The 22,048-nt window shown below is 47.4% G+C and overlaps 8 protein-coding genes across 8 annotated transcripts; 1 reads left to right on the forward strand and 7 right to left on the reverse strand.

Annotated features, from left to right (window-relative positions):
* Nucleotides 1–988: 988 nt before the first annotated feature.
* On the forward strand, nt 989–4,460 carry CANTADRAFT_24354 (glutamine amidotransferase subunit). The gene has a single exon (XM_020207086.1). It carries the CDS (start codon nt 1,265–1,267, stop codon nt 4,331–4,333), a length of 3,069 nt encoding a protein of 1,022 aa, XP_020066518.1. The 5' UTR covers nt 989–1,264; the 3' UTR covers nt 4,334–4,460.
* A 128-nt stretch (nt 4,461–4,588) lies between these two features.
* Nucleotides 4,589–6,193, reverse strand: CANTADRAFT_3510 (uncharacterized protein; the record flags this gene model as incomplete). Its single annotated transcript, XM_020208618.1, has 1 exon — nt 4,589–6,193. One exon carries the CDS (start codon nt 6,191–6,193, stop codon nt 4,589–4,591), a length of 1,605 nt encoding a protein of 534 aa, XP_020066519.1.
* A 1,785-nt stretch (nt 6,194–7,978) lies between these two features.
* Nucleotides 7,979–8,974, reverse strand: SIP5 (Sip5p; the record flags this gene model as incomplete). The annotated part of the gene is made up of 1 exon (XM_020208634.1): nt 7,979–8,974. A coding segment is annotated over one exon (996 nt), but the record flags the coding sequence as incomplete, so codon positions are not given.
* A 2,235-nt stretch (nt 8,975–11,209) lies between these two features.
* Nucleotides 11,210–13,723, reverse strand: CANTADRAFT_19039 (uncharacterized protein; the record flags this gene model as incomplete). Its single annotated transcript, XM_020206399.1, has 1 exon — nt 11,210–13,723. The coding sequence occupies one exon, from the start codon at nt 13,721–13,723 to the stop codon at nt 11,210–11,212; it is 2,514 nt and encodes an 837-aa protein (XP_020066521.1).
* A 1,368-nt stretch (nt 13,724–15,091) lies between these two features.
* On the reverse strand, nt 15,092–16,096 carry CANTADRAFT_35139 (uncharacterized protein; the record flags this gene model as incomplete). Its single annotated transcript, XM_020208620.1, has 1 exon — nt 15,092–16,096. A coding segment is annotated over one exon (1,005 nt), but the record flags the coding sequence as incomplete, so codon positions are not given.
* A 785-nt stretch (nt 16,097–16,881) lies between these two features.
* On the reverse strand, nt 16,882–18,051 carry POL32 (DNA polymerase delta subunit; the record flags this gene model as incomplete). Its single annotated transcript, XM_020209014.1, has 2 exons — nt 16,882–16,932; nt 16,993–18,051. 2 exons carry the CDS (start codon nt 18,049–18,051, stop codon nt 16,882–16,884), a joined length of 1,110 nt encoding a protein of 369 aa, XP_020066523.1.
* An 810-nt stretch (nt 18,052–18,861) lies between these two features.
* CANTADRAFT_46125 (pirin family protein) lies at nt 18,862–19,860 on the reverse strand (the record flags this gene model as incomplete). Its single annotated transcript, XM_020209296.1, has 1 exon — nt 18,862–19,860. The coding sequence occupies one exon, from the start codon at nt 19,858–19,860 to the stop codon at nt 18,862–18,864; it is 999 nt and encodes a 332-aa protein (XP_020066524.1).
* A 1,059-nt stretch (nt 19,861–20,919) lies between these two features.
* On the reverse strand, nt 20,920–21,801 carry CANTADRAFT_19043 (uncharacterized protein; the record flags this gene model as incomplete). The annotated part of the gene is made up of 1 exon (XM_020206400.1): nt 20,920–21,801. One exon carries the CDS (start codon nt 21,799–21,801, stop codon nt 20,920–20,922), a length of 882 nt encoding a protein of 293 aa, XP_020066525.1.
* Nucleotides 21,802–22,048: the final 247 nt, after the last annotated feature.

Here is a 22,048-nt window from a genome sequence, read left to right on the forward strand (position 1 = left end):
CTGTGAGTGCCTGGATTGTTGCATTTGCTACAGGTACTGGTGTAGATTTTACTCATCTTTAGTCAGCTTTCAAATTTGATTTTTGAAATGGGATTTTTACTTTCATGCACCATTGGGGCGGGCAGTTGGCAAGGCCATCGTGCACCACAAAACGAGTTGATATGCTCCTGTACCAGTTTGAAGCGCTATATGGCCAGAGTTTCATGTATTTGGGGTAAGGTATCCGTTTAAGGTGGTGGTGGTGAAGACAACGAGCCTTTGTCGTCACAATGGTGTAATGTGACCAACAATTCTGATTGACGTATCACCAAGTCTACCTCCTCTCACCATCCGTAAATTTGTCTGCTTGACAAGGTTTATTAGCCAAATTTTGGATGGGCATTTTCTCGACTTCGAACGTCTGAACTCGTGCAATTCCATCAATATCAGCTTTTGTGCACTTTGATGGGTACGAGGATCAGTAGTTGGAAATCCATACTATCCATACTGTATGAAACTACAAGCTATACGTAATCTATCTGACCACCGATGCTTCTGACAGCAGCCACCATTTCTGTTTCTGCCCGCAATAAAGCCGATGCAAAAAATCCTGGCTTAGCTCCCGTGGGCTTTGTGTGCGTTAATTGACGTATCCTCTGATCTGGCCATGCCTGTATACTGTTGATGGAGTCATTCTTCAAGACTCAACCACTCCATGTCACGTGGATTGGCATATTCTTCGACCTGCTCGAAGACGGCAGATTGAACGGTTCGGGCTGTTTTGCACCCATAATCCAGTGATAGTAGACCCATCTCACACCCCATCTCACGCCCCAGCGCCTCCTGCCGCCTCCCTCCCTCTGTCAGCGCCCTCGTAGCTGCCCTGGCTCCTCCACACGTGATGTTCACAGATGTTGTCACGTGACTATCCTCACGCGACGATAAGACTTGTGGATACTGTGGCGGATGGAAGCCTCACTACTCCATCTCCACCTTTGACCAGCTGCACCCTAAACACTCGTCTCTGAGCATCTGTGTACCTGTCGCTGACTTCGGGCTTTTCCTTGCGATTTTAGCCCATTTCCTGCCCATCTGTGCCTGTCAGATTTGCTCTTTCCAGCCTACGTGACCCTGTCTAGAAACCACTCCAGAAGCAGTCCAGCCTCCACAGTACACGAAGTAGCCAGTTTTCCAGTCTACAGACGAAGTCGCTTAGTTTCTGCTCATCACTCACTCCATTTTCGTGTTTTTGGCCAACGACATACTGAATCCAGAGCGTCCAAGAATGGCCCAAACTCCTCCACATCCCAGTCGCTACAGCCGTGGTATCATCCACGAAGGTGAGTACGTGCTGAAGCCGTACCGTTCGCTTCCAATAAACTACACTTCCACGCCAGACCCTATCAACTCCCGTCCCTCGTCAAGCACTCCCATCAGACTCAATCCATCTAACTTGACGGCTGCAGACCTCAGCCTGGACGAGCCAGAATTGGCAGCCCCCTACCCGTTCTCCACATCGCCATTGTCCATCTCGTCGGGATCCACGGGAACCACTGCTCCCAGTGATAGAGATATCTCTGGCTCACCCAAACTTGTCCACAAATGGTCCCATTCAAGGTCGATTCTCTGTGTGATTCCTGCCCCTAAGAAAAAGCTCCTTTTCTGCGGCACCCAGGACTCCAAGATCTTGGTTTATGACATGGTCGACTTCGCGTTGAAGTACGAAGCGTCCACGTCGCCTCACGACCACCCATCGTCCGTATTATGCTTGGACATCTCTGAAGATGAAAACTTCCTCTTCAGTGCAGGTTCAGACTCGTTGGTCAAGGTTTGGGACCTCTCCAATGTGGATGCATCGACGCAATCTGAAACTAACTCAGCTTCGGAACTCATTCATTGCACTCACGTGTTCTACTCGTTGGTAGACATAGGTGACATTTTCTCCATTGCATGGTGTGAGTCTGTGTCTGTGTTATTTATTGGTGCACAAAACGCCTCTGTTTTATGGTGCAAATTGTGTCTTTTACCAGCAAAGAATGCCGCTCCAGCTCCGCTGTATTCATCCATTGAACGTCTTCCACACTTCCGTTACGACAAATTCTTTGACTCAAAGGGACCAGGAGGTTCAATCAACACGCTTCAGTCCAAGCACCAATTACTCAGAAAGAATTCAAGTTCGACGCCTGAAGGTCAGTTTTCGGCCAAGATCTTTGAAGTGAGTAATGAAGACCTCATTCGGTTTGCTCACAATGGTTATGTCTATTGCATGAGTATTTATACTCCAAAACTCAATTCAATAACCGGAGATAACAGAGGACCATATTTGATTACCTGTGGAGGTGACGGTATAATCAACGTTTGGTCTATCTCCGTCAACCAAGAAACTGGAAAGACCAAGCTTTTTAAAATCAAATCCTTAGAAAATCAAGAGTCGATTTTGTCGATGTCTATCCAGGACTATTTATTATATGTTGGGCTCAGTGATTCTAGCATCAATGTTTGGGACTTGAGCACATTCCAATTGGTAAGATCCTTCCATTTCAAGGATCCTGAAGCGACCAGTACCAAGTTGAGCTATGATGAAGTTCTCAGTCTTGGAATTTATAATGATTGCATTTTTAAAGCATCTAATTTAGGCGGGTTGGTCAAATTTACAATAAAAGGACAGGCTACTTCTACGTGGTCTAGTGAAGAAGATAAAGGAAACAACAGGGAAATCGCTGCAAACGATATTCCAAGAACTCGGACTGTTATCACTTTGGAAGATGACCCACAAAACGTGCACCTGTTCAATTATGATCACAAAGAAGAGATGGGTGCCGTCTTAGCCGTCAGTATATTTTCTGATGAGCTGGGAGCAACATATCTTCTCTCAGGTGGCCACAAAGCTTTGTGTCTTTGGGAAATTTCAAACATTGGTGCAAAAAACTCGAATTCTATTGAATGTACATTGTCCAAATCGACCCCTAGCAAAGAGTTTGCTTCCTTATTGTCGAACGAGCATCTATTGAAAGCACTTCATAAGTTCACTTCGTTCAAGACGATATCAAAATTTCCATCACTCTACTTGGAAGATTCCCGTCATTGTGCTCAATTCCTTGGCAACTTGTTTACTGGAGTCGGTGCCCATCATACCAAACTCTTACCAGTGACGAACGGAAACCCCATCGTATATGCTTGCTTTAAGGGCAATGCTAACGGAAACGGACTCAATCCGCGTGTTCTTTGGTACGCCCATTACGATGTGGTTGATGCCACCAACAGTGAGGCCACAGACTGGTCCACTGATCCGTTTGTTCTTACTGCTAAAGATGGGAACCTTTATGCTCGTGGTGTTTCTGATAATAAGGGTCCTACTTTGGCTGCAATCTACGCAGTAGCTGAGTTATACCACAGTAACCAGCTCTCCACTGACGTTGTGTTCATAATTGAAGGGGAAGAAGAGTGTGGATCGATTGGATTCCAAAAGGTAATTAATGAACACAAATCTCTCATCGGTGAAATCGACTGGGTGATGCTCTCAAATTCCTACTGGCTTGACGACGAGACCCCATGTCTCAATTATGGGTTGAGAGGTGTGATTAATGCATCGGTGACAGTGCGGTCAGATAAGCCAGATCGTCATTCTGGTGTAGATGGTGGTATCCTGAAGGAACCTACTATGGATTTGATACAAATTCTAAGTCAACTAGTTGATCCAGAAACAGAGAAAATTCAACTAGAGGGTTTTTACGACGATGTTCTCCCATTAACAGCTAAGGAAGTGCAGTTATATCAAGACATAGAAAAGACTGCTCTAGACAAAAATATTAACAATCACGATCTTCAATCTTTGATGGCAAAATGGAGAAATCCATCCCTAACTGTCCACAAAATCCAAGTATCGGGTCCTAATAATAATACGGTGATTCCTCAGGTTACCAAGGCTACCATTTCGATTAGGATAGTTCCTAATCAGAATCTTGAGAGCATCAAACAATCTTTGGTTGAGTTTCTTGAGGCTAAATTTAAAAAGTTGAAATCCGACAACCATTTGCTGGTCAATATCTTCCACGAAGCGGAGCCTTGGTTGGGAAATCCTACCAACCAAGTTTACAAGGTTCTCTACGAAAAGATCAAGGATAACTGGGGTGTCGAGCCCTTATTCATTAGAGAAGGTGGCTCCATTCCTTCTATTAGGTTCTTGGAAAAGTGCTTTGATGCTCCTGCTGCTCAAATCCCTTGTGGTCAAGCGTCAGACAATGCCCATTTGAAGAACGAAAAACTAAGAATTGTCAACTTGTACAAATTAAGAAGCGTCTTGACCGACACCTTAAGAGAGTTGGGTTTAAACGACCACGACGCCTCAAGTTAAAAGCATACTAGTTCATTTTTACTATGATTATCCAAGGTTCTACTGACCGATCTGTTTATAGTATATTGTAGAACCTCAGTAATATGATAATTTCACATACTACATAAATAGGCATAATATCACACCATACATTATATATACAAGCGTAAGGGCATAAGAAAATATTAAGACAATAATGAAATAGAGGCTGTAGTTAACATTAGACATGAGAGATTAATTAATAAATATGACGGGGAAATAAGAGTTCGTGACACATCATGAAAAGACCAAGGCATTCAACTTAATAGGTTTCGAGCGGTTGGCATAGCATACCCTCGTCAAGTGTTTTGGATTCTTAATCAATCGGTTGACCTGCTTGACACTGTGGTTTTTCTTCGAGAAACTATCACGGTAAGGGTCTTCTTCGTCGTCGGATTGCTCGTACTCGTTGCACAAATCATAATCCTTGTCATACCAGAGCCACGAATAATGGCGTGGAGACGACTGCACCTTGCGTATGGTGCTTTCATCAATGATGGATTCTTCATCTCTGAAGCGAAGGTTCTTGACCGGCTTTTCTTCGGCTTTTGAAGACACCGTCGTCGATGAAGTGCTATCTGAATGAGCAGAAGTGTGACCTGAGAAGGTCGAACCATTAGATTCTATCGATCCTATCGAAGGACGGTTAGGGTGGTCATTCAGTGTCAAACTGGAACACTCCTTTGGTTCTGATTTCTTGAGCTTACGGTTCAAACTGGATATTATTTTCAACAATTCTTCGGCATTTATCCTATCCTTGTAGCTTAGTTTGAACTGGTGGAAAGTTTTATCATTGTGAAGCTTGTTCAAGAATTTGTTCCTTCCGAGTGACTCGGGGTTGTGCTGGTCAAAGAGAACAATATTGTAACGTGATTTGGTGGATTCGAGGCCAGGCGAGTTGCACGAGTAGGTAGCAAATTTGATGGTCTCGTCGCTGATGTGGAACAAGAAGACCTGGCTGAACTTGCCTTTGTAGTTGAGGCGTTCAGCTTCCGGCATTTTTTCGATCTTCCGTCTGTCGAGGAAGCTGACGCTTTTCTGGTCGATTTGAAAGTGCTTTATCACGATAAGAATATCGTTGATTTCCTTGCTGATATCATTGAGCACGATAAGTATACCTCCAAAGTTGGCGTCATCGCTGCTGACGGTTTTTCCAGCGATATTATCCATCAAGTTGTCCTTGATGAACGAGTAAAATGGGAGCATGATGTCCAAAATGAAACAGCTGTCGTGCAGACTCACGTACAGCGGTATTCTGATGAGGGTCTGGTCGGGGTTCGGTACCTTGAGGAAGTCCTGGAGGCCTCCATCGATGGTGGTGCCGTAGATGAGGTTTTCCTTACATGGATACTTGTGATGAAATTTGTACGATTTGTAGGACAAGGGCAATTCCACGAGCTTTTGGCAGTTGGTGCACATGGAGCTTCTGTTCTGGTTGATGCAGTTGGTGTAGGGGAAGAGGAGGTATTTCGCGTTGAGCGATGCAGACGATTCTTTGAAGCTATTGAGCGATGGGTGGGTGGTTGTGGCGTGAATCTTGCCGATGATTTTGTTTCCAGGAACAAGGGCAGAGACAGCTTCTGCTGGTGGTTGGGCGTGGCTCAAATGCTGGATTCGCTTGAGGGTCTGGAAGTCTGTCTGGTAGTTGACACCCACCATTTTGACCTTGAATATGAGCTCATTGTTGATGGTATTGGACAACTCGAATTCTTTGGCCAATTTTGTGGACTCGCGGAGCTTGAACGAATTGAAGTCGAATAGTCGTTTGGTGGGGAGCGCATTGGCCTCGGATATTATGAAGGAATCGTTTTGAATTTCGCGGACGGACGTGATGGCAGGCATTTGATGTAAATGGTGACAATGGCCAGAGGGTTGGTGATGATAGTACAAACAGGGAGGTAGGGGGTATTATGGGGAAACAGGGGATATCGGCACGTATCGGTTCGGGTATCTGGGGTTGTGGCTTAGTCGTTGGCACGGTAGTAGACTGAGAGTGTGGTAGACGGTAGGCCAGTTGGTTGGGACGTGGAGGATATTCGTGGAGTCGGAAGGATAGCAAATGTGGTGGAAGTGGGTGGGGGAATGCCAATTGTATATGAATCACCGAGCCCAAGGCCTAGTCAGCGGTTGGTTTCAGACAGAGAAGGTGAAACCTGAACAGCGCCGATGACCCAGAGTTATAGAGTCTAGAGATGCGCCTCGAATGTTAAACCACCTGATATGGCCCGCCAATAAGAGTGGTTTGCTACATGTACGCTTATGTAAGTTGATAGCTAGACAATATTAATTAACTTTCGTGAACTGGGATAATTTAACGCCAGAAAATAATAGTGGCCGCGCAGGATAATAATGCAAGGATCAACAATAGCAGATTAGAGCAATAGCCGAGGCCTGGCGGGTGAGCCCATGGTGGTGGCAGTGAGAGGATGAGCGGTCCGCTTTGGGGAGGGAGGCTCTCGGCTGCTGTCTGGACCCATTCCGTGGGCCTTTCTGCGGTGTCTGCTCGCTCCTGGAAATTATTTTCTTGCCGCGTACGCAGGCACGCCGTATATATGTGCCACGCCTTTAGAGTGTAACGGTTATTATGTTGCATTCCTTCTCGTGACTGCAAGGGTGGGACACCCTAGGCATCTCAGGCCAGGCGCAACAAGGTTTGGCATTACCGGCCACAACAGCCGCCACCCGCAACTGCAATTGTGCCAATTGTCACTGATCGATTGTCGTGTTGTTGTTGCTCCTATTGTCCTGTACGCTCTTTCCTAATCCACCACATGCACCACCCACATTGAGAGTCTGCGCCCCAGTTTGTGTCGCCTGCCCCCTCCGCAGGTAATTTCCCACAGGCGAGCGATATTTCCAGACATTGGACATATCGGCAAATGCCTACCGCCATTGCAGGCAAAATAAACTTGGGCATGCCATCGTGCCTGACTAGCACGCTAAAAGTTACTTTTATCCGCCAACCGAGTTGAGGGCGGGGGGGTGCACCCAATGGTGGGCCCAGAGCCTAGGGCAGGCTGCGAGCTACAGCATTCCTGACTCCTCTGGTTCTGTCACAGCATCCCTTGGTGTTCCTAGATCCCTGCGATTCTGGTGCATCTCATCGCACTCCTTCGGTTGTGGGTTGCTTGAGCAACTCTGGCTAAAAGACGTTGGGCTCGCAAGCGATGCGTACATGTCCATGACTCCGTGCTTACGCGTGGAGCGCTAGTTTGTGCTTGACGCGTAGACAGGTGACGTAGCGTTGAGGTGGTCCTCTTCCCCCTTTGGGACAGATTAGAAGTCATTTTACTAGATTGAAAAGAGTGCATTTTCAGTCTAGGGTGCCGTGACACGTTTCTGCCGTTGAGGTCAAAGTGCCAGACTACAGTCGACGTTAGTGATGCGTAAGTTCGTATAAAGGCTACACACAACTGGTGGGCCGCAGAAGCGGCCCAGTGCGGGCTTGGCCACAGAACGAGGCGACAGCAATCTCTGGTGAATGCTCGTCACTTTTTCGGAACAATCGCCATCTTTCTCTTTTGGCTGGAAGTTGGCCTAGACCGCTCGGCTCCGAGGATCGTTTTCCTCGGTTTGAACTCTCTTCGTTCTCTGCTGGAGCCCTCAAACTTTTCCTTCCTGTTCCTTCTTCTTTCTCTCCTCGAACTCGGCCTTTCTCTGCCTTTCCTCCTCGTCCAACAACGACAACCGCAACGCTTCCTCGATCATGCGCTCCTCTGCTGACCTCAAGTGCGAGCTGGACCCGTTGGTGGTGGCTCTTCTGCGCCCCTGTCTGGGCTCCTCGTCTCCTTGAATGAGCAAGTTGGATGCATGGATAGCACTGGCTGTGGCTGCCTTTCTGGCCAACTTGTTGCGCGCAGATGTGAGTTTCTGCTCCCAATCTGGTCTAATGATATCGATAGTAATCACTCCTGCAGCATCGGCTGCCAAGGATTTTCTTCTCTTGCCTGCACTGACAGGCTTCTTCACAGCAACCATTTCCTGCACTGCAAATTCGTTGGACCCAGGAGATGACGATATCACCGCCTCGGAGTCCTCAGGAATACTTTCGATCGGTCCTGTGAACTGTCCTGCCTTCATGCTTCCTCCAATGCCCGTGTTGATGTCAATTGGAGCGTCGTAGGTCACACCAAAATCGGGCAGGGCACAATAAGGACAGCTTGCAGCCTCGGAGATCAATGTGTGTGGCAACGCCTCGGAGCCCTGCTGGTTAGATGGATCGTCGTGGGGGGAGTGGGGGTCCAACCGTTTGATTTGCACGAAACACTCGGTACAGATGGGCTGCACGCAACATCTGGACACGTTGAGGTTTCTTGGGTAGTACAAGAAGCAGATGGGACATTCTGTAGCGTCGCGGTAGAGTCTGAGCAACAACGATTTGCTGGGAAGCTCGGGGGACACCCGGGACATCTCCTCAGCAGGGGCTTTGGCCAACAACTTCTGCTCAAAAAACCGGTTCTCCTCGTCCTTCTGGATGTTCTTGACCCGCTCGATGAGAGCCTTCAAGTTGAGTTTCTGCTCCTGTCTTCTGTAGTAGTTGGCCGACTTGTGGATCTTGTGGTTGTCGATGTCGTCTTCCTCCTCCTGGTCGGAGAACGCTGTCTCGATGCTGTGCAATGGCAACTGCGATAGCAAGATGAGTAGCTCTTCATCGGTCCAGTTGTCGTCGAAATCCTGCAACGGAGTGTAGAACGGCGAGAGCTGACGCTTCACAATGAGGTCTCTGACCACCTCGGTGCTGAAGTCAAGATTGGACTTGTAGGTACCGTGGGGAGCGAGAAAGCCTCCGTCGACATTCTCATCGTACCGTACCACCAAGTTGAGGTAGTGGCTCTCGCGGAGCTTGTCCTTCTCCTCCTTGCGCTTGGACTTCTTGGGGTCCAAGAGCGAGCTGGAGCCGTAGGAGGTCGGAAGGGTGTTTCTTCGGGATCCAGATCCCGAGGCTGACACTCCTGTGCGTGCAATGAACCCAGTGACGTCTGAGTTCACCGAGTGGGTGGTGGAGTAGCTGTAGGCCCTGCTTCTGCCTTCTTTGGCTGGCACGTTTCCCATAACAGGCGAATATGCAGATATGTGTGTTGTATTGGAGCTAGCGAGCCCGTTTTTGCACGGACTTCTGGTTTTTGTCTTTGGCTGATCGTCAGATCTGGTTCCACGAGAGGACTGATGGGTTCAGCTTATCGGTGCTAGTGAACTATGGTGATAGAATCCGTAAGAGGCGGGTGAATCCAATCTAACAAGGTGCACGGGGAGGTATAATGGGAATCCCTGGATGGTGGTGGGTTCAGCAGGTGAAACAGGCGATTCGTGGCTGTTGCTGGTGGTGTGTTGCTTCTCCAGATTGGCCCCACGAATATTGGTCAGGCTTTTGCGAGATCACACGACCCAGTATCGGCTGGTGAAGGCATATGGGCAGTGCGGATGGGGGCGTTGGCGTGGAACTGCCACCATTGGGTGGAAAATATCAGGATATCTTGGGCCCCTGGTCTTGGTGCTACAATAAGTGTGGTACTTCTACTAGCTGCTGTAATTGGCTATTAGTCAAGTAATTCTAGTAATTGCAATTGTATGCTACTATTGGTCTATTAAGCAAGATAATCTATTGATGCGAGATAATTTTTTTTGCTACAATAGTCTAGTAATCACAATTACTAATTGCTAAGGCCTATTAATGCAAACTCTCCACAGTATAAATCAATTTCGAAAAAGGGATTATCTGTGGGCTATCCTTTGTAAAATTTAATATCGCTCAGTAGTCTATTCACACATTCTATTGATTGCTGAACTTTTAGGAGCCTATACGTTTTAGTGTGCCGGATGTTTCAGCGGAAGAAATCGTGCATCTCTCGCACAGCATTGTATAGATCGGTTCGACCTTGTTGGGCCATATAATATGAAAGCTAATTAATCCAATTGGCTCCAAGTCCATGATCAGTAACAAAGGGCAACGACACACCTGTAAATCCATTAATAAGGTTTAAATAGTAGGTATTTTGAATGTTTCCGTCATTATGATGTTCTGGTGGCTCCACATCGATTTACCCCGTACAGAAGTCGAGCATTATATCAAGTGCACACGGAGCACGTAACCTTCCATTGAACTACAGATATTGAATGCACGTCATTATAGCCAGATTAGCTATTAGGAAGGGTAGGTTCTGAGGCCACCAGATTGTTTAAAGCCCAAGGGCTGTACGCTTGTTGTAACCAGAACTACGTGTACTAGATTTCATGATTGAATGTATCAGCACTATTTACGTCCAACATCGCTCACTTTGGGGCCGTCTTTTTGATCCCAGTCATAAGATTTTTCACTATGTTCGTTCTTTTCTGGCTCCATACTTGCTTGTTCAGCGAATACCGGAGGTTTTCAAGAAGTATAGAAAATAGCCTGGCACAACCCTGTGGTAATGTTATAGAGCTTTCATTCGCCATTCGGTCTCTAATTTCAATTAAGCGACGAGCTTTGTGAAAACGGATAGGACAGATGTAGGATCCTCCCTCTAATGCTGGTTCACCAACGCTTCTACAAAAGTGATTAACCCTTCATTGTATCTTCCATAGGCACGGTGGTGAAAATTCTACACACTTCAATCTAATATGCATGAAGTTGCTGGTGTTTATTACTATACAGGAAATTATCAGCCAGATTGCAACTCAACGGGATAACGGGCGAAATTAATGCATGAAGCTGGTGACCAGCTAATGGGTATAAGGGCGAACCGAAAAGAAAATGAGCTCACTAGAAATAAAGCTTTGAAAATTGTGTCAGTTGCGGGAGGCCAAGGACAGAGAGAGAAGTGAAGTCGTGGGTATCGTACACCGTTCGTGGGTGTTTACTGTCTGTGTGGGACATTCTCAACTCTCTCGGGTAACTCCAAGTCCGATCCCGATTCCGATCATCGCTAACACCACCACAAACCAGAATATTCCCAATGCCAAACTGACGAGTTTTTGAGTCTTTGAAAACCGTTTGACCAGTCCTCGTCCGTTAGCAAGGCCCGGGTAATATTGCTGAGTGGTGTTGGTGCTATCGAACACCCCTAGCGACACCAAGAAGTATATTGGGGGAACGATTAGGCCCAATACCATCATGGCGACGAAGTATCCGACCAGGTAATGCGAGTGTTTTTGATGTGGTTCTTGCTGATGGATGTCTTGAATCTGCTTCTCTATTTCGTCCAAATCAAACGAGTCCTTGGAGGACTTGGAAGACGAACCATCCTCCTTGTCTCCAAAGATTCTTTCGGGTTGGTCTCTCATCTTGGCAGGAGGAGGAGGTGCTGGAGACCTCAACGAACCAAGGGACGGTTTGTTGGAAACCGATCTAGGACGGTCTCTTCTGAAATCGCCTATGTGTGCGTTGAAGTTCTGGTCAATGTAGTCCTGGTTAGATCCCGACCTGGGGATGGATGGAACAGGAACAGGTGGCAAGTTGGAGGTGGTCATAGGAAATTGTGAGAAAGCACTCTTGAAGGTCTGTGCACTGTCTGATCTTCCCCCAGTAGCATACAACTTTTGGGGTGCAGATGGGGGAAACTTTGCCAGGCCGTGGTCGCTGTCGCTGTCGCTGCTTTTCTGGGGTTTATGCTGCTGGTTATCAGAAGCCCTCTTGTGCTCATACACAGACCATCTCTGGTTTCCTTCGTCGTAGTCCTTGTCTTGGACCTTGTACAACATCACTGGCAATTCCGTGTTAGAATCAAGTCCAGCAGTGAGGTTGGCGATCTCTCCTCTAGGGTAATCCAGACTGTATCTCAAGGTGGACGACGCTTGGGGTGCGAAGCTCTTGTTGGCAAGCTGGTTCACACTACTGCCGCTTCCAGAAGCGTTTCCAGGCTTCTTGTCGTAGTAATTCTCCAAGGTGTTCAAAAGCTCACCTGAGGACAATGAGGACCGGAACGTCTCCCTCTTCGTGTCGTCGCTCATGGTGGAGCTATTCTTGAGTGCTGTTTCGTCGGAATTGATTAACAGCAGTCTGTAAGCTGTTGTGTTCTCTTTTAATGCGGTTTCGTCGACTTCAGCCACTTCTTCACCAGTATCGTCAGCAAACCTGACCTCGGAAAGCCTGTGCTCGTCCTTTTTCACGGCATTACTTCCCTGGGTTTCTGGAGAGTCCTGGAACTCGATGGGATCGCTCTGGATGGAGTGAGGAGGGTTGGAGTCCGAGGACCCTGGGTTGCTGTCTGTGTTTGTCTTTTGGGGTCTTCTCAACGGGGTCTGGCTGGGAGTGACGTCTGGCTCGGGGTATTTGACGTCTATGTCTGGGTCCGACATGTTTGTCATTAAAGAGGAACGGTTGACGTCGACGTTCGAAGATGCACTGATGACCTTGGCTCTATCTTTGACTCTGCGAGGGTCGTTGGTTCTCATGATGGGCTCGATTTTATCGTTGTGGAACCTGAACTTCGCACTGGTTGCGCTGTTGGGAGCACTCATGAGGTAGCTGTCGTTCGAGGACGAGCCAGATGTTCTTTTTCCGCTGGTTGGGGTGGGAATGCTGTCGGAATACGAGTTGGAAAGGGCCACGTCGATAGATGGTCTGGGTCTGTTGAAACTAGCCACTGATGTCAAGGGAGGTGGTCTGGGATGGAGAATATTTGCGGCAGATCCAATGGACTCGATTGTCTTGACAGAGCTCCGTTTCTGCAACGAGGCCTTGGTGGAGTCCGACTCGTCGAACTCTTCACGAAACACGAAATTGTGGGGGGTTGGGGTCGTCTGTTCAGGAGTGAATGCCTTGGACTCGCGGGCCTCGTACTCGTCGAGAATGGAGTTTATGGACTCCGAGTCGTAGCCATCTTGCTTTGACAGCTCCGACGACGAAGTGTCGGCGAAATCGTCGATAGTGGTGGGTTTATCTGGAGTATTGGGGTCTGGAGGAACTGAGGCAGAAGAAGTGATGGAAGAACGCGATTTGGCGAACTTGAGCTGGATCAACGAGTTGATTCCACCCGAGATGGACTTGGCTGGCGAACGTGACGGAGCCAACTCGCTGCCCAACGAAATGAACGAGTTCTTCTTGGCCTTGTTGCGAGCAAGTTCTGGCTCTTCGCTGATGCTTTCAATGGAGTATGCCGATGCACGGTTACGAAAGAAGTTGCGGATCGATTTGGATGGCGAAGTGAGCTCTTGCTCGCCAGAATTCAGCCCAGACGAGTGGGACTGCGGAGTGCCTGGGATGGGAGCATTGAGTGGATTGGTGGGGGTGGAGCCAGACGCTTGCGACAGGCTCAGCGGCAGTCCCACGGCCAAGTGGGGCTGCAACGACTCCTGAGCTCCCTGCTGGGCCTGCTGGGACTCCTGGGCACCGTGCTGGGCCTGCTGGAGCTCCTTGGGCTCTTGTGGAGGACGGTTTTTCTCTTCTTTCATAGACTGACTAAACGAAAGAACCTGGTGGGTGTCAGTCTGAGAAGGCCGGCTGCGGTGTCAACGAATGAATGGGAGTGGGTGGGTGTGGGCCTGAGAGTGGACTGTTGTGCAACTGGAGATCTCAACAATAATAACTGGCTAATGTCTGCAGGGAGTACGACGATGTTTGAAGCGAGGATGTCACGTGCGCGCGTATGTTTAGTTTTGGCCAGATCGGGTGACGAGCGAGGCTGTCACCAGCAGGAAGGGCCAGACGGAGGCCGTGGCGGGGCGGTTCGGTGCAGGGCAGGGCGATGGGCTCAGGCGGAATAAACCCGACCGTCTAGTTGTGGAGAGGGAAATGGACGTTTCCCGAGACTGTTTACTGAGAACATTCACAAGTTCGTTTAACGCTGTCTGACAGTGACAGTGACGTGACTACCGCATATGCTGGAAGGACGTCCTGCCGACATCTGCACGAGAACTTATTGTTGACCGTTTCGAGACGTTTCGCACGTGATGGCAGCGATTCTCATCAACGTAAACTAAATCAGTGTTTGGAAACCTTAAAGGACTTTGCTGTGCGTTTCCTCCCTCTGGCCTGCCTCAGCACGCGTGTTCGTGTCGGTTTTCAGCCACCATGCCTGGTGAAACTGGCGCCTGATTCACGGTTGGTGAAATTTAGGCTCGCACACTCAATCCCGGGCCCAGAACGGTGTGCTAACTCCACAAAACCACAAAAACAACTCCCCGCCAAATCAACGGCCTGTAGGTGTTGTGAGCAGCTGATCGACACATTGTTGTTGTAGCATGGATGTTGTTGTTGAGAGCGCATGAAGTGAAACAATAGCATGCAGCTAAATGACAGCAAGTTGTAGATAATTGTAGGCTAGCTCATACTAGACATAGGAAGGATTAATGGCATCTACTACTAGGTAATTGAAGACAGCTATTGACATCTGGGACAGCTAAATGTCGTACCCTAAATGACTTTCTATTCTCGACATCTAATTGTAGTTTCTTGTAGACAACTAATTGACGGCTAATTGTAGACAGGTGTGCTCAATAGACGGCAAATCTCCTTCTTTTTCCAACCACATTTCCTGCATTTCCTCTTATTCCTATTCTTGTCTAGTGCGTCTTGATCATCTGGTTTCTCCCCACTTACTTCCTCCTCGTCGTAGGAAAGTGTTTAAGTGAATATTGAATATGTAATTAGCATTAACAGCTATTTACGATCAGGTGACGGCTGTTGTCGCTCCCAAAATACTCTACTTCTTTCAGACAATTAGTTTATTTTAAATAAAATCATAAGTATACAGGTGGTATAAAATCGTGAAGGATGAAGTTGTCACTGCCCTGCAGTGTCAAGCACGATTAGTAGTTGGATCTCTTTCTTCTTCTCTTACATGGGTTGCCAGCAGGTGGCTTGGTGGAGCCAGAGCCAGAACCAGAACCAGAACCAGAACCGGAACCGGAGCCGCCAGTAGATGGTGGGGTGGTAGAACCACCACCGTTGGCACACTTACCAGCGAATGCAGCGAAGGCGTTGACAGCCACGGTCTTGAAGGTGTCGACACTCAAGATTTGCTTCAACAAGTCTGGAACCAAGTCGGAGTTCTTAAGGGCATCGATAAGTTGAGCAGTTGGCAAGGCCTTGCTTTGCAAGACAGTCTTGATCAAGTTAACACCGAATGGAATGTAAGAGGAGTCGGTGATGATGGACTTGACAACAGAGGTGGCCAAACCAGACTTGGCCAATGAATCCAACAAATTCACGACAATTTGGTTGTCCACGTTGATGTCTCTCTTGTCAATAGAGTCAACAAAGTTTTCAGCAGAGAGGTCACGGGTTTGCAATTGGTCAGCCAAGAATTGTCTCTTAGCCTTACCACCCAGGATGGCATTCTTGACCTGGTTGGCCAAGTTACCGATGATTTGCTTAGCAGTGTTGAAAAGCGACACGTAAAGGGAACAGTCGGAGATAAGTTGTTGAAGAACTTGGCCAATCAAGTTAGATTGGTCCAAGGCTCTGAACAACGAGGTCAAGTTGATGGCGTTGGATTCCAACACAGCAACAATGGTTCTGATGACAATTGGCTGGAAAGTTGGGTTGGTGGCCAAGTAGTGAATAATTTGTGGAGCCAAGTTGGTGTTGTTGATGGCAGACAAAACATCGGTGACAATCTTGTAGTCTCTCTTGGCGATCTCAGCCTCGGACATGTCATCTCTCTTGACGTTGATGGCGTCGATACGGGCAATCAACTCGTTCAAGTCAGGAGCAGCTTCTCTGACCTCAAGCGAGGTCTCGTAGGTGGCAGCGTTGGCTGGGGCAGCGCTGACAGCAGCGGAGAATGCTAAGACAGCAAAGACGGCAGATTGAGACAACTTCATGTTTAACGAACGACAAAAGAGTGAATCGATGGATGGATTGTTACAGCATGGGGAAACGGGGCGTTTAAATAGAGCCATTGAGTTTGACATACCAATTGGTGCTTTTTCTGACCATTTTTGCATCTTCGGTTGCAAGCCCAAAATTACCCTATTGGGAATAGTAATTCGGAGGGCTCCATTGCCTGTTTGGGAGCTCGAGACACTATCTTTCCGAATCAGGAAATTTGCCACCTTCCTTTTCTGTCATTCCTGCACACACCCTCCCCCATCCCACCCGAACATAACTCCAGGTTTTCAGAAAGTCTTGGTTCCTAGAACAGGAAATAACACCACGGTTCTGGTGTGTGGACGGCTCTGTTGTTATCCTGAATAAGTTAAGCCGATTCCAATATGGATTATACGACTTGCATTGCTGGGCTCCCACTCGCCCTACCTCTGTCACCTACTATACTCTTGCACTATTTGTTACAAGGTTATGAAGCTGGGACTGTTTACGACGATGCTGGTACAGTGAGGAGATTGGACAAATCCATTCCCTTGGCGATATTCGTTTGTAGGCATTTACTCCTTTCTTTTTCTCCATTCTAGGAAGTCCTAGGGTTACCTGTATATACTAGAAGAAGGGTCCCCTATGCGGGAGAATATGTGACTAGGGGACCAGAGCTGTCACCGCAGGTGTCACCTGTAACAAAGACTCTCAGACAATATTTACATTGCCTGTTCCAAGCCTCCTCCATTAATCAGGCGGCTTATGATGTGTGGGGTAAAAGCCTCGTTTTCTTCCTTTACTTGGAGAAGAAGCTCATCAACGAGGCCTGCTTCTTTTTCCCGTCGCCCTTCGCAGCCTTGGAGGCTTGTGGCTTGGGCTTGGGCTTGGGCCGCGTGGCAGTCTTGACAGGTGCAGTTTTTTGGTTGGCCTTGGGTTTTCTGTATGTCACCACAAACCCATCATCATCCACAGTATCCTCCTTGGGAGGCTCGGAAGCTGCAAGCGATTCACTACTAGGATTTTCTTCGACTTCCTCTTCTTCTGGTACAAACATCTCCTCCACGGTACTGGGTTTGGTCTCCTCGATCTCTGGCTCCGGAGCAGATATCTGTTCATCTGGTTCGCCTTTCTCGGCTGCTGCTTCCGCTTCGTCTTCTTCGAAGTCACTGAAATCATCAAACATTTTGGCAAGAGCTTCGGAGTCTGCTTTCTGAGCTGGCGAGTCCTCGATCGCCACATCCCCATCGTCCACAGACGACACTATGACTCGCTCCTTGGGGGTCTTGGCCTCTGTTTTCCTCGACTTGTACTGGTACGCACCTGTACTTTCCGCTTGTCTCTTTGTGGCTGTATTCTCTTCCTTTCTGGACTTATAGTTGGACAACGTAGTTGCTGGCTTCGCGGCCTGTTTTCTCGACACGTATCCCGAGGTTAGACCAGCACTCTTGACCTTTGGCTTCGAAGTAGCTGGGGTGGTGGTTGCTCTACTCGCTGGTTCTGACTTGATTGCTTCGCGGACTGGTGCGACAGCAGAAGGTCGTACCATCTCCTTCACTTCTGGACCACGGATCATCCCATTCTTGTAGTAGTCCTGGGCTTTGTCGAACACGGTGGGAAACTTTAATTCTTCAAATGCAATGGAGTAAGTGGTGTACTCATTTTGTTTGGGTGTCAAACAGTAGACGTGGACGGTGTTGACAGACAGGAACTTCTTGATATCTTCTACCAACTTGGTCTCGCTTGCCGAGAGCTTGATCAATGGTCCAGTTTCCGACTTTCCTGTTATGATAAATGAGGCAGACACCTTGTCCTTGTTCTTGTCATAGAACTCGCTCAAAATGGTCTTTGCACTTGTGGTATGTATTCCCAAATTTCTGGATAAAGTGTGGTAGGTAACTGGAAGCTCTTCCTTGAAGAGCTGGGACGACAAATGCTCCACTTCTGACAGAGAGGCATCCATGGTCATGGTGGTGGAGTTAGATGAGCAACGCGTTGAACCGCGTATGTGATATGGAGTCGGTACGTGCACTACCGGGGGTAATGAAATGTGACTTCTGAGTTTGGATGTCTATGCTCCAAGTGGTGTAGGATAAGGTGAAGTTCTGGGTGTTCTGGGTGTTCTGACTTCGTTATTAGACATGAGCTTTGGCCCTTGATTTTTGGGATAATATATCACCAAAATAACTCTCACGATTGATGAGTGAAACTGAAAACCTTCTATAATTGTGAATTATTTGATTATTATCTACAAAATATAAGTGAAAGATTCACATGCTTTTTTATTTTACCTTGGTAGAGATAGATGTGTATGTTCTCATATAAGAAATAAACATGGATATATTTTTGCACCCGATTTCCTAGTCTAAACATTGTTAAGGACCAATTGAAAACCATGAGCAAGCTCGAACCACAATTGTCCATATGAGGTTTGGGTGTAATTCGTCAATGTCTGGCAACTTTAGTATTTGAACTTTGGGATTTGCATTGTCTCCAGCTTTTATCAACTACAATCGAGCACTCATTATTAGTAGCACTGGAGCATCGTTAAACCCAATAATCACTAAATGGTGGAATAATTAATTTACTTTACTGGAGGTTTAAGTTCTTGGTAGAACACTGGTTATTCATTTTACAATATATAAAACAGGCAAGTCGTTACTAATGACTAATCCACAGTAAATAATAACTATTTTAATGGTATGATACACGAGAATTAAACAGGGCGTGAATTATTTATTTGCTGGAAACCCATTTCGCTGACACGGTGACCGAACCTTCACAACTCATCATTTTCATGGTTTTTATGCTTGGCTAAGTATGCGTTCTTGGTTTGCTCTCTCTTTTCCAAGTTTCCATCCAATGGGCCCTGGATCATTTCCTCGGAGACTCCATTGCTGATCAATGACTTCCATGACCGGAGGTTCTCGAATCCGTTTTGAGCATATTGGTAGTCAACAAATGCCTTCTTAATACCATCTTTAGAGGTGGCCACAAATGGACCGTTTTGGACGATTTCCTGGTCCAACTTCTGGCCTCCGATTATAACGAACTCGACGTCCTCTCCGGACTCAGGGTTGACGCCCTCCACAGCATCGCCATCAACATCAAAGAAGAGGTTGTGGTGTTGCTTGGCCTGAGTATCGTTGTTAAGCACCAAGCTGTTTCCCTTCAACACGTACAAGAAGTAGTTGAAGTCGTTCTGGAGCTCCTGTCTGAAGTGGGACCCGGGTTTCATCTGGTAGTGGTAGTAGTTGACTGGAGTGTAGGCCAACTCCTTGATGGACTCGATGCCGTAGCCCTTGCCCGAGATGACCTTGATTCTAAGCCTTCCGTCTTGCTGCACCACCTCAGGAATCTCCCACGCTCTCAAGTCCCTGTAGCGTGGCTCGACGTCCTTCAAGTGTTCTGGCAAATCGACCCACAATTGCAAACCAACGGTTGGCGAGCCATCCTCGTTGGGAATGGGCATTTCAGAGTGCACCACACCTTTTCCAGCCGTCATGAACTGGAGGTCTCCCGAGTAGAGAATTCCCTTGGAGCCTGTGAAGTCCTCATGGGCCATGGCCCCCTTCATGATGTAGGTGATGGTTTCTTGGCCAGAGTGAGGATGTTGTGGAAAACCACCTGGACCTCCGCTGGCGAAGTGGTCGAGCATTAAGAACGGAGTGAAGTTTCTGGCAGCTCTTACGCCAATGGAACGACGGACATGGGCGCCTACTCCTTCGGCTTTTTCGAGGGCATGGATGATGTTCTTGACTGTTCGTAAAGCAGGCATTGGAGAAGATGATAGAACTATTGAAAAAAGGGTGGTTAGAAGCAATACCCTGAACAATCGACACATATATATAGTCAGCTCCAATGGTGTATGTTGCTGGGTGTGAACGTTATTAAACAGATGTAAATAGTTAGTAAACCTTAGTCAGGTCACGTGCGGGTGTCTGCAGCCGCATGGTGCTTAGTGATGGCCAGGCGCTGATAGGCTGCAAATTAGCAGCACCAGTGACCTGCTAGTTCTAGAAGGCAGGAAGTTGGGTCTAGAACTCAGTAGAAGGAAATGGGCTGTGAAAATACGCTCGAGCGAAGGTGAAGTATCAACTATTACTGGTGCTGTAAATGTGGAGTATTTGCGCTTACAAATCGCGCTGGTTTCAAGATTTTAGTAATGGATCAGAAACTGTCCCATTAGCAAAGTACGGATGTTTCCCAAGAGGGTGGGCCAGGTGTGGTCCAGTGTGAACTGCATGATACTGGAAGGATCCAGAAGCATGGAGTAGCATCTTCTTAGAAAGAATTCACAGCTTACCGTGCGGCTGATTTACGAATAGATCGATCTGGTCCACTAATTGTTGAGGCTTATCTGTCCTGTACTTAGTGCTGGTTCAATAGATTTCTAGAGTTGTAGTACGGATGTGTGCTGTGCTTTTCCGGGTATGACTCAACGAGTTGGCCCCTTTTCTCATTCAGATAGTTTCCCTATATCTAATTCAGCCAATTTCCTGCTTTTTCTTCAAGTCTAGTTCAGCTACTCGATTTGTTTCAACTTAGGGTGATTCAACTGGCCACTTCCTGCCAGCCGGGGAAGTAGATACCTAAAATTTCCTAGATTTTTTGTCTTGCACACATCGTCACTTGTTCGATTTTCGCAACCACTACAGGTTTCTTCTTACTCTTTTATTAGAGTAAGGGTTTACTTAGCATATCTAGTCTTAGCTTGATAGCTTGTTATCTCTAACACAGATAATTCAGTTAAAAGGGTTTTGATAGTTACACTCTTAATATGAATTAGCATTGTCAATTTTGCATATTTTATAATGTATGGCCTCACAAAACACGTTCAGGCTCTCCGTTTCGCAAACGTGTACATGGTGTCCCACACAACGTCCACCTTGGTATCGTCCGTCCACCCCATCTCCGTCTTCAATTCGTCCACAAACCTCTCAGCGACGTCATACTTGCGGCCATGGTCCTTCATCCACGCATGATAAGCACTCCAACTCTTGACGTACTCCAAGAAGGTGGCGATGGTTATGGTTTTCTTGATCATCAAAGGCGAGTCCTTAATTCCCTTTGGATCACCATTTTCGTCCACCAAATATTCCACTCTGGTGGTGTCGTAAAAGAGCTCCTCAGGTACTTCGATCTCTTTGGTCAAGGTGCCCAAGAAATTGTGGCCTGGCTGTTCGTAGTATGCACCCATCCATCTTTCGAACTCATCATCGGGATTATCTTCGAGAGAGGATCTCCAGGTATAGTTATGATAGATCTTGTTGGCCTTAGGGTGGCCAATGAAGATTGGATCCTTGTAGAACCAGTAGGCAAGCGTTCCGTGAGGTTTGAGTACTCTTGCGGCTTCCTTGAAGAATCTATTGTGGTCTACCCAATGACAGCATTCAGCGCCAGTGATCATGTCAGCAACGGAGGATTGCACTGGGAGGCTTTCCCCAGTGCCCTCCTTAAACGTTATTCCCTTTCCTGCCCGTGCATCTTGTTGGCATTGTTGTATCATCACCGTTGAAGGGTCAGTACCAATGACCTCAGTGAAATAGTCAGTAAGCTTGAAAGCAACGAAGCCTGAGCCGCATCCAATATCTATGGCTAACTCCTTAGCCTGGTCACCGTGATATTTGATTAATTCATCGTAGAGAGATTGAGGGTAGGAGGGCCTAGCACTCTCGTAGTGGCTGGCATTGAACGTTTTGTCAGAATATGTGGCCATTGTAGCAATAATCCGTAATTATAGTACACTCAGTGCAGATAAGTATGCTTTACTTGCCTGGTATCAGCTGCTTGGGTGCAAACAACTGCTTCTTTATAGGGTCCATTTTGCAGTTATTCGGCGCCGAAACCGGCCCGGTACAGGTGCCCCACACAAATAGTCATTATGACTGATTTTTGGTAAATCGGAAAAACGGAATTATGACTAAATCTTGTGTACATTGACAAAGGGGGTATTTCCGGGCCAC

Source organism: Suhomyces tanzawaensis (genome assembly GCF_001661415.1).
Source record: "Suhomyces tanzawaensis NRRL Y-17324 unplaced genomic scaffold CANTAscaffold_1, whole genome shotgun sequence".
In the NCBI taxonomy this organism is placed as follows: Eukaryota; Fungi; Ascomycota; class Pichiomycetes; order Serinales; family Debaryomycetaceae; genus Suhomyces; species Suhomyces tanzawaensis.